At 40.8% G+C, this 16,771-nt stretch overlaps 1 protein-coding gene across 2 annotated transcripts in view; it reads right to left on the bottom strand.

Annotated features, from left to right (window-relative positions):
• GLI3 (GLI family zinc finger 3) overlaps positions 1 to 16,771 on the bottom strand; it is a 207,140-nt gene that overhangs the window by 31,029 nt on the left and 159,340 nt on the right. Inside the window, exons 8-10 of one of the 2 annotated variants that reach the window (XM_015618985.1) lie at positions 13,543 to 13,759; positions 11,974 to 12,090; positions 10,569 to 10,709 (exon numbers count right to left, since the gene is read on the bottom strand). In XM_015618985.1, the coding sequence (XP_015474471.1) occupies positions 10,569 to 10,709; positions 11,974 to 12,090; positions 13,543 to 13,759 (475 nt within the window). The remainder of the gene's footprint in view (positions 1 to 10,568; positions 10,710 to 11,973; positions 12,091 to 13,542; positions 13,760 to 16,771) is intronic. The other variant, XM_015618988.1, reaches the window with a different exon arrangement.

The raw sequence follows: 16,771 nt of genomic DNA, 5'->3' as shown, positions 1-16,771 counted from the left end.
TTGTTCAGGCTTTTTTTACTAACCGTGTCAGGATCCCCTTGGCAATTAATTTCCTGGCTGGTAAACCCTTGGCTCTGATCCATGCAGAGAGAGTGGCTGCACTGGAGGGACGCGTGCAAGGCACATGCTCTGACTTTGCAAAATGAAGTGGTCTCTTTATTTAAATGACAGTGGCCAAGCCTGAAAACTTTGTACTTGCCCTGCATAATGGAGTAAGCTAAGCTCACTGTTGAACACTCTTTAAAGCCAAGTATAATGTGGCAAATTGTCAAACACTGCAGGCAGGGTTTTCTTGGTTATCTGAGGCAATATTACAAATAATATAGGCACAATAAAGAAAAGTAAATACTACCCCAATGGCAGTGAGATAGAGGAATTGTACAATACATTGGTTGATAATTAGCACTGATAAGAGTTTAAAGGATACAGCCTTTCACTTTAAGAAAGCTTACTCTAACAACAACAAAATCACTGCATATCCACAGTGTATTAAGATTCTCTACTCTCAGCTCTTGTACAGAGGTACAGAACTCCTGTGGCAATCCTGCCTGATGCTGGTAACTGGCAAAACACCGAACAGACCAGAGCTACAGCAATGCTTCTCCCTAGCAGCCAGGCCAGGTGGGCTTGATCAGTTCTTACACAAATATGTTGTTTACGATATTCAGAAAAAAAGGGACAGAGAGGCTCCTACAGGTAGCCGAACTCTCAAAAATTTTTTTTCACTAAGTTTCCTTTCATTTCAGACAAAGGATTTCACAGGAGAAAGTTGGTACCATGCTCACATGTGCTGTGAATAGTGAGATATTACCTTTTTAATTAATTCAGCCTAAACTAATGCAGTTTTAAGTAATGTGTTCCAATCCTGAATTCCTCAAATTAGGAAGCATCAGAGCCAAATAAATATGGGAAAGACACTTGTCCTTCACGCTGCTGAATCCTAAAATAAGACACCACAACCTTCCCCTCTCTGGACCTCCCTGGATACATTCAAGGTGTGTTGCCCTTACCTGGCAGGAATCACTTCTGAGGTAAGGTGCTAACCAGAAGCAAAGGATGAACTTATCTGTACTGTGCTTCTCTCTGAAAATTTAGTGAGTGCCTACCTGCCGCTGTGCTGCTGCTGTTCTTTCTTTTCGTGCTTTCTTGGCACATGTAGGAGAGGATAAAAGCCTAATGGGTGCGAGTGTCAGCACAATATAAATTGCTGCAAGAAAAAACTTGATGCATGGCTTGGGATCTGAAAGAAGAATGTCCACCATTGTTTGTGATTATGGATCACATCACAATCTAATAGCAATTTTTATTTAATCAATAATTTCCATGCTGAACAGACAGCCCTGTTACAGAGAATCGACAAGCAAGTACTGATAGCGACTAGGCTTGTTATTAATCTTTACCCTGCCAACATTTCAACCAAACTACTGTAAAAAAGCACCACCAAGATGGATTTAGAAGTAGGTTTTTGGGTTTTTTTTTCTCTTTATTTTCTCTTTTTCTTTCTCTCTCTCTCTCCCTCTCTTTCTTTATCCATTTATTCCTTTCGCTTTTCTTTTCTTTTTACCTACACAGTCCCATTACCCTTCTCCCTTTTCAGACAGGTAATGTTTCATACACTTTATATTCTAAGTTTATTTGAAAAACCTGGGGCTTGAATTGCACAAAAAGGCAATTCATATTAAGCAATTTCACAAATCAGTGGGACCTAGCCCAGTGCTGAGTGTTAGCCATTATAGGCTAATAAATCATACTTTCTCTTTGAGATGTCAATCGCCAAAGTGCTTTGTAAAAATGTTGGCATCTGTAATTCAGCGAAGCCTTTTCATCTTGAAATAAGATGCTCCAGACTGATAACAAGAATAATCCTCTCTTGATCAAAAAAAAAATCTGCATTTTACCAATTAAAGCTGCTGCCAGAAGCCAAACGGAGCAGCACTGAGACTCCACTGTAGTTTATCTCTGCTAAACACAAGGAGGGATACAGTTGGAGCTTTGTTTCATTTTCAGCTTGACTACTTTATCTCACGGAGAACTGCAGCATCTCAGCCCTGTGATACACATAAGAATGGTATATGCAGACCTCATACCTACAGTGCAAGCCACCAGAGGACCCACTCCTGACAAAACCACCACCCATTCATTTTATAGATTAGGTACTCAACATCTTGAAGAAAAGTCACGCTCACACTTAAGTTTAAGCACGGGAAAGAATTAGATTTGTTTCCCCTTGATAAAAGGCTCATCTGCTTTTCATTTTTCTTTTTCTTTCTATTAAGAGGTTACACAAACAATAGAGACTGCAAAAATGAATCCATGCAGTCCAACCCTTTCTAAACCAAATTCATAAACTTCACTTGTGCCTGTATTTGAGTTGCCTATCTCTGCCTGCATTTGTACATGCTGATCTGCCACTTCTGTCTCAGAAAAAGCACTTCCACATACAGCACTCACAGATATCTATTTTTCCCAGGACTGGTTTAGTATGGGAAGATTTTTTGGTAGAATACAGGTGACAAAAGCAGTGCAGAGACATTCCACACCAAACACAAGGTAGATCTCTCACCTAGTAACACAGGCTATGTAACAAAAATATCAAATCACTTAACAGAAGCAAGGCATGAAAAAGCTGAACAGAAAGAACAGCTCTGTCCAGGTGAATCTGCTTTGTCCTGGCCCTTTGGTCAGGACTGAAAGGTACCTGAAGTCCATGCACAACCCAGCCCATCTGCAGCTCTGAGGCAGCAAAATTACAGCAGAGAGGGACTTCCCTTTTCTCTCTTCTCCATGACATGCCAACAAGGGTCAGGAGATGAAGAGTCAGAATAGTTTGCTGCTTTTCTGTTGTCTATGTGTTTGTCACTCAGTCAGCATGGGCTCCCCTGAGACTTGGCTGGCAGCTTCTTATCCTACATTTCTCCCCAAAACTGGAAGTCACCTATAAAATATCAGTAACTTGGAAAAGTTCACCAGCTGAACTCTCAGGCAAACACTTCAAGTAAGTATATATATGCACAAACCACCTAAATAGTGCTGTGTGATTTAAAGCACAGACCAAAGTCAAGCCTTGCACAACCCTTTCCATCCCAGTGCCCACTCACTATGGGTAGAATGGGTAGAGTAACTTCCCAGGGCACAGGAGGATCACTGTTCATTCCTACCTACAACAGTGAAAAAGATGTGTTATTTAAAGGATGTGTCAGTTCAGCAACCTCTTTCAAGGATACCAATTCAAAGACAATGACTTTGGCAATTCATATGAACAGAAGCCATAGCAGCAGCAGACTAACAACAAGTTTTTGTAATGCTGTGAAAGAAATGCTAATTACAGAGGAATTAAAATTTAAAAAATGATTACATTTCTCTCTCTAAATCCCCTCTTAATACTTCACAGATTAGCGTGGATTTATTTTGTTGTAAACCTTTCTCTATCAAAAAAGAAATCCCCATGTTATTTTTTTTCCCCTCTTCTTCTCTGTGATTCATCAAAAGCCAGACTCTAGGCAGGGAGACTGCTGATGCACTTGTGTAGTGGAGTGCTCAAGAGGACCTGAGCCAAAGCAAGCTGGCCTTTGGGTCAAGCCCACAGTGGATAAGATCTCTTCACAAGGCAGCACCGATGACTTTTAACACTGCTGGGAGGCAAAGGGCATCGCGGTGACTGACGCAGAACAAGGATGTGCTGAGAAGCACAAGCTGGGGCCATGCCAGAGCCTGGGGGCTACTGAGGCTCCAGAACAGCAGTGAGGTCTGTCTGTGGTTACTTAACCTTAAAACCCAACAGCACTTACATGGACACCTCTGATGGGGGGTTAAAGACTTGCTTAATTTAAACAAGCCTGTGTTAGGTACCCAGACAGAAACCAAGCGAGAATGAACATGCTCTCAAGGGCACAGATCTGCTTAGCAGCTTTGCTATGCCATCTAATAAATTGCTGGCCTACAAACAATTCAACAATTCCTGCACAGTTCAAAAGGATGGGCTCAGCAGCTTATAATCCATCACAGTAAGGTGGTGTCTTAATTAGAAATCAGCCTTTAAACAAGTAATGAGGAAGAGATTTCAAAATCTAAAAACTTCTGTACAGATGTCTCTTATGATTATTTGCTATAATCTCTTCTTCCTTTCCTTTGTACCCTCACAGCTACATAGATCAAATACATCGAGGGGATGGACAAACTGAAAAAAAGCCATCCTATGGCACTTGCTTAACAATGAAACAACTCCCTGCCTTCTCCAAGTTGTCCCAGCTTTCAGCCCAAGCCCTGGGCTTTTCTCACTTGAAGAACTGATTTTTTTTTTCCACAGCACTCCTCCAAGTATGAGTTAGGGTCCAGACCTCAGTGAGTAAAAAATAAAACAAGATGAAACAGAATAAAACCACCAACAAAACCCCCTTTGCTGTTGTACGTTAAACATTCTCCTTTTGTCAGGAAAAAATGATTACTATAATGGATTTCATGTTCTTATCTAGTCCTTACTCTTTTCAATTTAAAGGAGACATTCCTGAGCCTTTCATAGCAGTAGCTGTCACTGCCATGCACAACAAGCTTGTGAATGGGCTGAGGCTTCTCTATGTTGCTGTGCTAGAGCCAAATAAAACTATAATGAAAATGCACCGAAAACTGCCTCTGCAAAGAAGAATTAAATATTAAGTAAATCCCTGAAGATATTTTGAGAAGCACACAAACTGGGATGCGTAATTACAGCCCTTTGGGATTTCAAGGGACTTGCTTCACAAAGCTGGGACTTCACCTGCCCCACAACCAGCAAGCACACCTCCACGACCCAGAGAAAATAAATCATTAATGCATGAAGGGTAATCTGTTTGTGTGCAATTGCGTCTGTCTGGGTGCAGATGCCTGCTCACACTGCTGCACCCAGCACCTGCTTGGCTTTGGCAGCTTTGGGGCCCTTTGCTCACAGGGCAGTTTCTCCTCTTTCAAGTGGTGGGCAATGTGCAACTCTCAAGGTCGCGAACAGGTCTGCTTCAAAGTAGCTGATATGCAGGGGAACTGCTTTAATCTGGCTTACCCTCCTATTGCAGTTGGATCTTTGTTTAGAGAAGAGCAATGAAGCTCTCTCCAGTCCTTACCTACAGCTCTCCTACAGGAGAGGAGCTGAGGAAGAAGCCACAGTCCAAAGCCAGCACAGTAACAGAGGAAGTGGGACTTTCAAATCTATTGACTTTGAGTGTTCTTATTTCTGGGCATCCAAAACCACTCACTGTAAAGCGGGCTAATCCTTCAGAGTGGTGTGTTCCCCACCTCCTGATATTCCTAAGTGTTTTGAGGTGCGCAGAATTGATTAAGGTACCTCACAGATGCTGTAAATCTAAGCAGAGATTGGATGTGGGCACAATTTGGGGTTTTGGTAGGTGTCCATGGATTGCTGGCCAAATTCTGTCAGTCAGGGTTGAACCCACTGTTTTCTGTAGGAACAGAGAGCAAGAACATTAAGAAACTCCAGTCTCAGAATTGCATGTAATGGTTCTTTTGGGTACCCTCAGTGCACTGTGATGCCTTGGGAACATCTGAAAAACACAGGAAGCTGCCCTCTGGTGCAAGAAGAGAACCATGTGGAGCAGTACGATCCTCAGGGACTGCCAGGGGAGTGCTCTAGTCACCAGGGCTTTGTAAACAGGCAGGAAGACGTCAGTAAATGGAATCCTGAATGTCTATCCATTGCTGATAGTTTAGGGCTTTTTGATCTCATCTAATCAAATGTAACAACAATGAAAGAATTTTATTGCTGCACAATTCAGGAGAAAACACTAACAAAAAAATAGCTCCACAGTTCTTCAAGCATGTTTTTGAATAAAAAATAATTATCATCAAGGCTACGCAGCAAGGGGGATGAGAAATAGGCAGCACTGCATTTTTCTGATTGCCATTGTATTAATATTTAACAATAAATTCAGTCATTTCCTTGAAGGATAATTTTCTTAAATAAACTTTTATCTTTAGCGTCTAACCCTTTTGCAATACTTTATTCTTAACTGATTTCTGGGGGAGAAAAAGGGACAAACTGCAACAAAAAGCAGATTTATAAATATATACAATATCTTATTAGCTTCTAGGCTCTCACATATTTAAAACAAACTTGAGCTCAGCTAAGCCCAATTATAATATCTCGCTGGGCAGAGAAATTAATTAAACAGCTGAATGATAAAGACCCCAGCAGCAAACTGAGGCTTTAAAATAAATAAGATCTTTTTTTAATTTTTTGAGGAGAAGAAAAAAGGGAAAGAAAGAAGCCTGTAACAGACATTTCAAACATTAATGTAACAAGGCTTTTCAGGAGTGCAATGCACTGCAAATAAGACTACCTGGCGGGAGAATGCCGTGGCAGCTCTAACGTGGCTCACCAACTTTGTGTCTTGCTAATGTGCAACACAGGCACCCCTTTTGCATCAACTTCAAATAACCCTGGGATCTCAGCAGTGCAGCTCAGCAACAACCAGAACAAGGGCAGAACTTGTCAGGATTTAAGAGCTTTCAGCAAAACCCTTCAATTGCAGCCGGTACCCTATTCCATAGAAGGATATCAATTATAGATAGTGACTTGCTTTAGCAGCGCAGTCGGTACTGTCAGACGCTAGATAGACAACCATGAAGAATCATGAATCTTTCTATTAACTGCAAGAGAAGGAGGGGGGGAGAGGAAGGATGGATAGGTGTTATAAATAAGGCAGAGCGTCTGATGGTTTAACACCTTGCCTTTTGGTGCATGCATCATGAAAATTTAACCATGCTGAATTCTAAGTGGCTCGTATCACTGGAAAATAAGAGCACCCATGCCAAAATCATTTCAGTGTCAGACCCTTCTGGGTGGGTCAATAATGTTTCTTTTAGGTAGCTTTCCAGTTATTTATTCATGGCAGCTCAGGTTCTGTTCATAAATTAAGTCAGAAAACATTGGGACCAAAGAACACTTTCAGTGGCACCCACATTTTACACTAATAACTGCAGGACTTTGCTACAGAAATGCAGAAAATGACATCAAATACTGACTATGCACAACATTGCAATTTCCACTGTAAAGCTATACCACATATTTAGACACAGATTTTGTTTGCATTACCATTTAATCCATGCTATGTCATAAATCATGTTGTAATGCTGATTCAAGTGCAGTTGAATTCAAAGTAAATCAGGTCTCAAAATTCCCCAAGAAATAACAAAGCTATATGACAGAAGGACCAGAATATACATGAACTCATATTTACCTTTTTCAAAACACATGAATATGTCCTTGTGTACACTCCATAGAGGGATAACGACATCTATACCATGAACTGTGTGCACTGTGTATTGTGGAAAAGCTTTTCTAAGTTCTGTTCAACCTGGCATGACTAGAATTCACATAGAGCTACCTAACCCTTCAGGAAACAAAACAAACAGCTTGCATCTCTTCCCTTAACACTGCAGCTCCTCTAAAATGTCAGTGCGTTGGGAAGCAAGGCTTGAATAACAGTCTGTCCTGTGCCACTGGACATTCTGGGTCTGATCTCTTGCTATTGTACATGGTTATAACCATACAGAAAGATGGCAGATGTTATTTGGATTAGTCTTGCTAGGGCAATTTAACCCTTTATTACTTTTATCTATGCCAGTTGCCCTTATCTTGGTGATTACTACCCCACAGCAGAATCAACAAAACCCGATGGTTATTTATACTTTTGACATCCTACCCAGCCATCTTACTTCCAAACCTTCAAGCTCTTCAAGCTCAGCTGGAGCAGCTCAGGCTCTCTTGAGTCTGCCAGTGGGTTGGGGATCACTGAGAGAGCAGCAAACTGTGCAGCCAGGAGAGGCATGGTGGCAGAACTCTGCTGCTAGATCAGGTAGCTCCTGACAGCACAAACAGCCCGATGCACGCGGCCCCGGAGCCGCGGGGTGAAAGACCTCGTGCCCGTGTCAGCTGCACTCCTCCTCCCATGTTTGAGCAGCCCCTGGCATCGTGAGGTTCTGGGCTTGGGGAGGCCTCCAGCTGCTACCACAGTGTCAGGGCTGTGGAGCCAAGCGTGCTCACGGGCCCTGAGACACACAGCATGCCTGTGCTGGTTTGGCACACACATGCACATGCCACACACGCAGCACTCAGAACTGGGCTGACACTGGTTTAAGCGCAGCTACAGCAATTTGTATCTACTTGGATTTACCTACAGTATTTGGATAGGAGGCACACATGAGCCACGTATTTTAGCTTTTTCAACTTAGATTTTCAAGGACCTAATACTCAGGGATGGAACACTTTCTAGCAGAGTGACACACCTAAGCAAAACCAGGACTGCCCTCCCGTGAAGCCCTACTGAGACCAGACCTCATTTCCCTAGTTGCTGCAGATGTACATCAGAGGGCTGTGGCAATCAAGGGCAGACAAAATGTGCGAAAGGCAGACTGGGGTGAGTGGCCAGGCTTTCAAACAGAGATAGATGTCTAAAGCCCTTTGCAATTCTGGGCAGAAATAACTCGCTCGAGTCCCCACAGCAGGGCTCTGCCAGAGCAGCAAAAGAAATCACAAACCATGGCCCCATCACTGAATCCCGCTGACTCTTACAGCATGATTTGTGCTACTTAAATGTGATGGTTGCCATGATGAATTTATTGTCTTCAGGGTATGGAGTCAAGTCTTGCACCTTGTAATCCTAAACACCATCATAACATACCTGAATCCTGAGCCCTGCCAAAAAGAACTCCCTGTCACAGAAAAACTTTTTACATTCCTTTTCTATGTCTAGAGAAACTTGTTTCAGATGTTGCCATTGTTCAGAAGCATAAGAAATACACTTTTTCAGTCTTGCTGTTGACCATTACAATGCAGGCAGATTTGCTATAAAAATCACACCAAAACCAACAAATTAACTTTAAAATTAAACTGCGGAAGAGCTAAACTACCACCCTGTCAAATTAATTCACCTTCAAGTACAAAACACAAGCTATTAGCTAACATGCTGGACTTCCATTAAGTTTTACACCTGGAACATCAAAAATCCTTTTTCTTTTTTTTATTGCCAAGGGTACCTTTATTCTGAATTTCTCTTTTATTTCATATATTTTTGTGTATATTATTTATCAATCATCATCATCATCATCATTACTGGGATCTCTTCTGAATACTGAAAGGTTTTCCAGGCATCATAAATAGCAGATATAAAGACTCTTCCTATGCAGAGCCCCATATGATGTCTGTTTGGTCTGTCTAAACAGAATCAATTCAAAGACCAACATTTGATCTTTTAATTTACATGAGTCAAACCACTTGCAGAAGCCATTCATATGGCATTTCTTCCCCAAAAGGTACTGTGACACCAAAACAGTTTCTCCACATATTCCAATTTGCCCTATTCAAACGCTAGGGAATTATGTGTGCAAAATGTCTCAAAGAATTCTTGGAAAAATGTCACATTTTGGCTATTATTCTAATTGTTGATAGTCATTAATTTACCATTACTGTTGTTACTGCTGCTGCTACTACTTAATAAGAACCTGAAAATACATCTTGATGAATAACTGCAACACCAAGAGGTTCTCACACTCCAGCAAGTGAAAGCTGACATTGCTTTACTAAAGTCAACTTTGCAGGATAAGTTGACCATTTGGGATAGTGTTTGGAAATATATGGTGGGTTTGTTTTTATTTATTTTGTGTGATAAAGTGGATTTTTCAACTAGCTCTTTCACAAGTACTAGCCACATTCTGCAATAGATTTTGCATGATCTCCAGTCAAGTATGAAACAGTTTCCTAAACTAAATACAATTCTGTCACACTGCTCATATGCTGTAGATGTTCCTCTCTATTCTGTACTAAGAATTCAATTATTTTTCAGAATATTTAATATGTTCTATGATGTCAGTAAGTAAGAGAGGTCCTGCTAATTAAGGAGGTTAGAATTGCAGGGGATTGTACTTGTCAGATTGTGTTCTAGATTTTCATCACTCACTTGCTATCTTACAATACTGTCGAAGAGTACAAGTTGTTTATTTGGGAGAGGTGGAAAAAAGGAATAAAAACAAAGGAAATAGAATTAATATTTGGTGTAGTACAGAAAATATTATAGTTTCCTTTTCCTAAAACAACTGAAGTAACTCGGCCCCCATTTATTTAGCCAAATAATCCCTTTCAGTTTGCACACAACAGTAAATTGATAGCAAAACCTCTCTTAGGGAAGGGAAAAATTTCCCCTCACCCATTTCTACTGTTACAGCCCCTTTGGGGAGAAAAAAATCAAACTTGGCTAAAGGTTAATAATCATTCATGTCCAGCTTACTATTACTCAATAACTATCAAAGTCTCTAACTCAAAATAGCGTTTGCTGGCTTACAGGATCAGAGCCATTACAATCTCTGTGGAAGACTTTATTGAATTTTACACTAAGCTTTAGCTGACTGAACAGGTCAAGCACTGTGGCTTCGAGTTTTCTTTATTCTCAGAAACTCATAAACCCCTCTCCAGTTTGCAGCTCTGTTAGCTAAGAAACTTGACTCAGCATAGGGTCACAGAACCTGACCCCCATGAAAAAGGTCGCGTAGTTTTAAAACCTAGTTCCTGAATACCATTAACTTACATGCACTAGCTGTTCCTGCGTGTCAAACTCCCGGGAACAGCCTTCCCAGTGGCAGTTTGTCTCATAGACCACTTCAGGCTCCTGTTTGCTTTCATCTTTGTCCCCTTCCTCCTTTACCAAGGTCATTCCTTCTGGCTGTTCCTGGAGAGAGGAAAAAAACAGGGGTGAGAAGAAGAGAGAGGAAATTCTGAAACTGAGGAGGAAGAAAAGTGAATTACTTCAGCATTAAAAGAAAGATGATGGGGGGGTGTGTGTGGAGGAGGTGGGGGAGGGAGTTTTATTTTACTCTCACTTCACTATGCTACTCCATTCTACAAAATACAGAAGCCCAAAACAGGCCTGATAAGCCAGAAGCCATTTGCAAACTATGCACATAAAACAAATTCTTCGTTCCCTTTACATTTCAATTTAAAATAAATTATAATGGCCTGGTTTCCCTCACACTTTATTTAAGCACCTTGTTATTTGTGCACCTGGCTTTCATGATTCGGTGGCACCGCTAATGTGAAAGGCACTATTCAGTATAGTTGAATTAATTGGAATTCGATTTTAGTACTAGGGTTGGACAGAAATTGGATCACCAGTAATACAGTGTGTTTCCATTGCTAAAACAGTAACAGGTTTGCATGCTAAAACCTTTCCAAGAGCAGACTGGTAATTTTGGAGTTACTTGTTAGTCTGTTCTTGCCCCTAACATGTATATAAAAGGGGTGAGCAGGGGAAGAAAGTATTTCATTTTGGGGTTAGGATTTCCCACCTCTAGTTCATCAGGGTGCCTCAATCTCCTTGTTATTTGCTGAGGGTAAGATGTTAGTGTAAACATTTGGTTCAGATTATGCACTCCTGCTATTTTTCCATTTCAAACCTGCTGAAGGATTTAGGCCTCTGCTTTGCTTTCATGGATTCACTCGCAAGACTGAGGCTCTGATTCTCATCTCCCCTGAGTCATTGTAAATCAAGAGTCACGCTACTAAAACCAGTGGCTTTAACTGGTATAGAAAGCACAGCAAACAAGACTGGAGCCCGACACTGGAGCCTCAATGCAGTACAGCGCTAAGACCCAGTAAAAGTGTCAAGGTGGCCTTAAGTGTTTCTGCTGAACAGAAAACACGTTCTTAATAAAGACCTGAATGTCTCTTGTTCACTTTTCCGTGGCAGAGTGTTGAGTGTGCTCTGACTGGTCAGGGGTGACTCTCCATCAGCCTCCTTCCCCTCTGCCCTCATCCTGCCACAGACCCTGCTCCCCAGGAGCTGCTCCTTTAGCCCCGACTACTGCGAGCAGAGGCTGCCCGTGTGCGCAGCACACAAAGTGCAAGGAGCCTGAAAACGTGTGTGTCACAGGAAAAGTTAATTTTCCCTCCAGCAGCAAGAGGAAAGGCTCATGGCTGGAACCTGGCTGCCATACCTGCATGCTTCCTGCTCCTGGGCTCGGGAGGTCCTCATCAGGCTTCATCTTGGAGCGCTTGTTGTGCATGGGGTCTCCTGTGCTGCTCACTGCAGATTCACTGGTGGGTTTATTCTGCTGCAGGCAGGTGGGGTTTTTTTTTCCCCCCAGAAGAAGACAAAATTAGACTGCAATAAATATGTGGCTCCAAACAAAAATACACAGCATCTGCTCAGTGACTTTGTATGGAGAAGCTGCACTGTTAATTGTATTGGATATGAAATTAAATTGTTCTTCGATTACATAGCATTAACTCATGGAAGAGCTGCATTGCTCAACCTTGTAGCAGAGCAGGGAGGGAGTGGGAAGGGAAGCATTTGATGTAATTTCTTGCTAAAAACTTATGCTGAGTGTTTTTCAGAGCAGTGAGAGGCAGTAAGAACTTGATTTTGCACATAATTACAACTTTGCAAAGGCAATTTTGAAAAGGAAAATCACTGCATGCTCAAACAAACACAAGAGAAACATTTATTTTTTCACACTTGAAGAAAAGGTTTTGCATTTAATATCTGCGCACAAGATTTCAGCCTCTTCTCTATTTTTCCCAATATAATGGGTGGACTGGAGGAAGAGCTGAATGCTAGTGTGAGACTGAACCAAAAAAATCCTAGATGAAGTCCTGGATTCTCACAAGTTAATAGCAAAATAGCTGACATAAACAGGCCAGAATCTTGTTTTTCTCTTGTTGTGCTCGACTGAACACCATTATCTACACCTGCAAATGGATCTTGTAGGAATCGAGAGATCTTTTAGTGATATCTGAACTTGCAGGGACCCCACAAAAAAATCAATACGTTTTCTACAGCAGTATGTTCTTCCTCTACATTTGTAAAAGCTAGCCAGGAGATAAAGAGCTTCCAGACTGATAAATAACATATCCCAGGTCATCTAGAAACAAACAGCACTGGTTAATAACAGGCAAATCACAAACCGTGTTAAACTCCATATTAGGGGCCTGATTCACTGCTGCTCATTCCCAGCTTTCGAGAATACACCTTATGGAAATGATTCATTCAAACTCACTAAGTCAAATTTTTTCACAAATCAGAGAAAAAAAACCTTCAATCCTCTTCACTGTCTCTGAGTTACTCCCTTGTTCACTGAATTACTTCCTTCAGGTTACTCACAGCTGTACAAGGAGGGCAGAATATGACCCTGTATATCCTAGGGTCAGTCTAATTTGGAGCTAAAGCTGCTAATCTTTAAAACATTGGTGTTTTGATGTGTTTTGCCTCTTTTCTTACTCCCCACCTCCACTAGGTTATTGCATAAGATCGAGGAGAGGCAGTATGGAACAAGAAGCTGCTGCAGTACACTGGAATGTTTATGAGGACTAAAAAGCACAGTCCCAATCAGGAGCTGCACCAACACTCCTGTGATTCATAATGCAGCGACTGCAAACACTAGAGCTACAAGAAGACTGCTATCGACAGGTCTCAGTGACAGAGGTGATTAATTGCCATCCAGACAATGCCATTTATTTAATTTTTTAATTAATGGGGTATAAAACTTTCTTTTGTTGTCTCTCACCTGTGTGGACTCAGAAGGTCCAGAGCTGACCTGGACAGGGTTCAGGACACTGGGGATGCCAGGGATGGGTCTCTGGGTAGGAAAAGTTGGAGCAGGATGGATGAGTGGAGGGCTGTGTCCAAAGGCTGAACCTAGGGTTTGCTGACGACTTATAATTTGCTGATGCATTTGCTGGAGGGATACTGGTGTAGGAGGGTATGTGAAACTCAGAGCAGGGCTGAATTTGGGAGAAAAAGGAGGGAAGAGGGAGGAAAAAGATGAGGATCATTATGGTAAGGAACCATACAGATTAAAACTTTAAAACATATTTGATATCTTTAAACTACTTGAAGCCAGATTTCCCCCTCCCCCTCATATCCCCTTCATGCCTCAAAGGATGATAAATCCTGATTTTAAATCCAGGCCTGCCCTGGATTTACTAGTGAGTACAAAAATGATACCAATAACAAAACATAACATTTTTTCCTAACCTCTACCAGGAAACCACAGAAAGCTGACCGAAATAAAATTCAGAAAAACTGAAATAAAAGGCAGGCAGTTCAATAACAGCTATTTATTGCAATAACAAACTTTATATAAAGAAAAAGAATGGGTGCCTACATGCTTTATAGTACTTTTATTGATAATGCAGTTCCCCTATGTTCGCGTGTATGAAGCAGTTCCTTTAATCTTGGCTCATGCTACTCTCTTTCATATGTCTCTAGATCTTATTACAAGAGGAGAGAAAATCAATTGGTTAAATGTGTTCTGAACACCATGCTTGTCATATCACTCATTTGTTTGCAAAGATGGAAAGCTCAGTTCATCCAGAATGTCACCTAAAGAATTTCCATCAGTGCCGTTTGGTTACAGAAACTGATGGATTAACCTTTCCCCTTTGAAATTGGTGATCAATGACTTCCAATGTAGAAATATTCCAATGGGAAAGCACTTCTCCTTCTTCCAGTAAAACAACATTAAATGTCTATTAAAGCCCATTATGCATGTTAATACCTGTCATCACTTCATTACTTCACCATATTTCCCAGACCACAGTGACTTAGAAGGAAATTACGCTGCCATCTAAGGACCTGTTCCGTGGGTAGTGCAAAAGCATTCTTTGTGTCACACTTGAGAAATAAATGGTGTGGAACTAAGTCTTCACACACAGGAGTAAGAGATCCTCCTGTAAATATTTGCCAATAACTTCAAGCCATAAAGGGAAAAAAAAAAAGAAAAAGAATTTCATTGATTAAAAAAAAAAAACCACACTGAACTATCAGAGTTCAAAAAAGCCACAGGAATATAAAACATTTGGTCTCAAAAGAGAGAGGTGTGGGCATTATACCTTCCAAGAATTAAGGCTTCCTCTAATGTCAAATTTATCCAAATTAACAGTCTGGAGTCTTAATTGCTGTTGCTGTTAAGTACATTAACTGAAAATACTGTAATAGAAAAAGCCAAAATAATTTCAACCATTTTAAGTAATAATTCCACAAAAATTCTCTGTTCATTAATATGACTATACATTTTGTCTGTTTGAGTACAGTCCATAAAAAGATAGCTTCAATGTGATTACATTACTATTATTCCTGGTGAGAACTCTGCATTACAATAGTTTGCCCATTTAGGACAGAATATTATTAAGAATACCCTGGGAGAATTTTACTGGTCTTTGAGGAACTCCCTTTTCATTCTGCATTGTATTCTTTCTAATAAAGGGAGGCAGAAACGTAGTGAAAACAGTAATTGTTCACAGCAAGAGTTAGGGAGAAATCAGTAATAATATTCAGTTATTGAAGCTCTATAGTCCCTGCTAGTGTTCCTGTAAGCAACCATGAATGATTACAGCACGACTTAGCTAAGGTAGCCACTATGGATGATTAATAGGACATTAATCAAAAGATGCATATCAGGCTCAGAATTTGTTCACAAGCTTTCTTCTAATAGCTGATTTCATGTTCACTGAGCTCTATGCCAGTTTGTTCAATTTATTCTTCAGTGTACAAGCCATTCATCAAAGAACATAATGATTTAACACCCCTTTTCCTTTTTAGTGAACAAACATTACTAAGTGTAACTACTCTGGTCTGTTCATTAAAAAAAACACAATTACACTGCCATACATGAGGCTGACAAAAAAATAAAGCCTCCTTACTATAACCTGGTCTTTTTTGCTTCCACACATCCACTGTGAGTTCACCTCAGACACTCAAACACTAGACGGCACCATCCTGAAGATGCAGTCAAATTCACCAAGATCAACAAACACAAAACACAAACAGCTTGGATGAGGTATTTTATTTCTTTCTCTGCGAGTGGTTAAAGCCTAGGAGACTTTCACCCTTCAGATGAGTCAGTTTAAAAGAAAAAAAAAAAAAAAAAAAAAGAAAAGGACTGATTTCATTGGCAGTTCCAAGCACATAGATACTTTGGAAATACAGGTTGAGTTTTGGGGATTTTTTTGACTTTTTTTTCCCATTTGACCATGCACAACAATACTTAGCTTGTCAAGTCCAGGTTCAAAACTTCTGTCATGTCTTTCAGACCCTACATGCTAAAAAGACTATGGTATGACTCAAGCAGTGCAGTGCTTAAAGATTAAGTAAGTATACTTGCTATTCCCCCGCCGACATAAATTAAAATGGCCTCCACCAAAAGGATAGATTTTACCTGCTAGAGATGTCCTTCTTATCTACATCTGTCTTAACACTGTACAAGCAGTATCCACAAAGAGGATGCTAAGCCAGGCACTGACAAAATTTTTAAGTACAGTATAGGAGACAGACATTGTCTTAGCTAGAAGTTCTTATGGAAAACAGTGACACCAGCAGCAGATGCATTAAGACAAAGCTGAACAGATGTGCTAGGGGAAGGAGGAATCCTTTTTTCTTTAGTATCTTTCTTTTACCCTGTACTCATCAGCAAGGTCTAAGGGACTAGGATTTTCCTATGGAGCCTGAAAACCTGCACTTCATTCCCTCTACCTCCAAACTTCAAACATCTCAGAATGAAATGAAAAGGTGATTGTGAGGGAGCAGAGGAATAGCCAGCACAGCTAAGGGGAGTAACTCAAAAATGGAGACAATGGTTCAGGCATCAGAGTGACTTCTTAAATACCTCAGATAGCTGCCTTCAAATAACAATTCTCTCCAGCTATTTCTGGAGAGCTCCTCATAAGGCAAGTTGACCTGGCTGGGTTTAATGTCATTCAAATGCAAGATGCTGTCACTGGGCAGCCTGGAGGATT

Source organism: Parus major, chromosome 2 (genome assembly GCF_001522545.3).
Source record: "Parus major isolate Abel chromosome 2, Parus_major1.1, whole genome shotgun sequence".
Taxonomy (NCBI): Eukaryota; Metazoa; Chordata; class Aves; order Passeriformes; family Paridae; genus Parus; species Parus major.
This window is presented reverse-complemented; position numbering and strand designations above follow the sequence as displayed.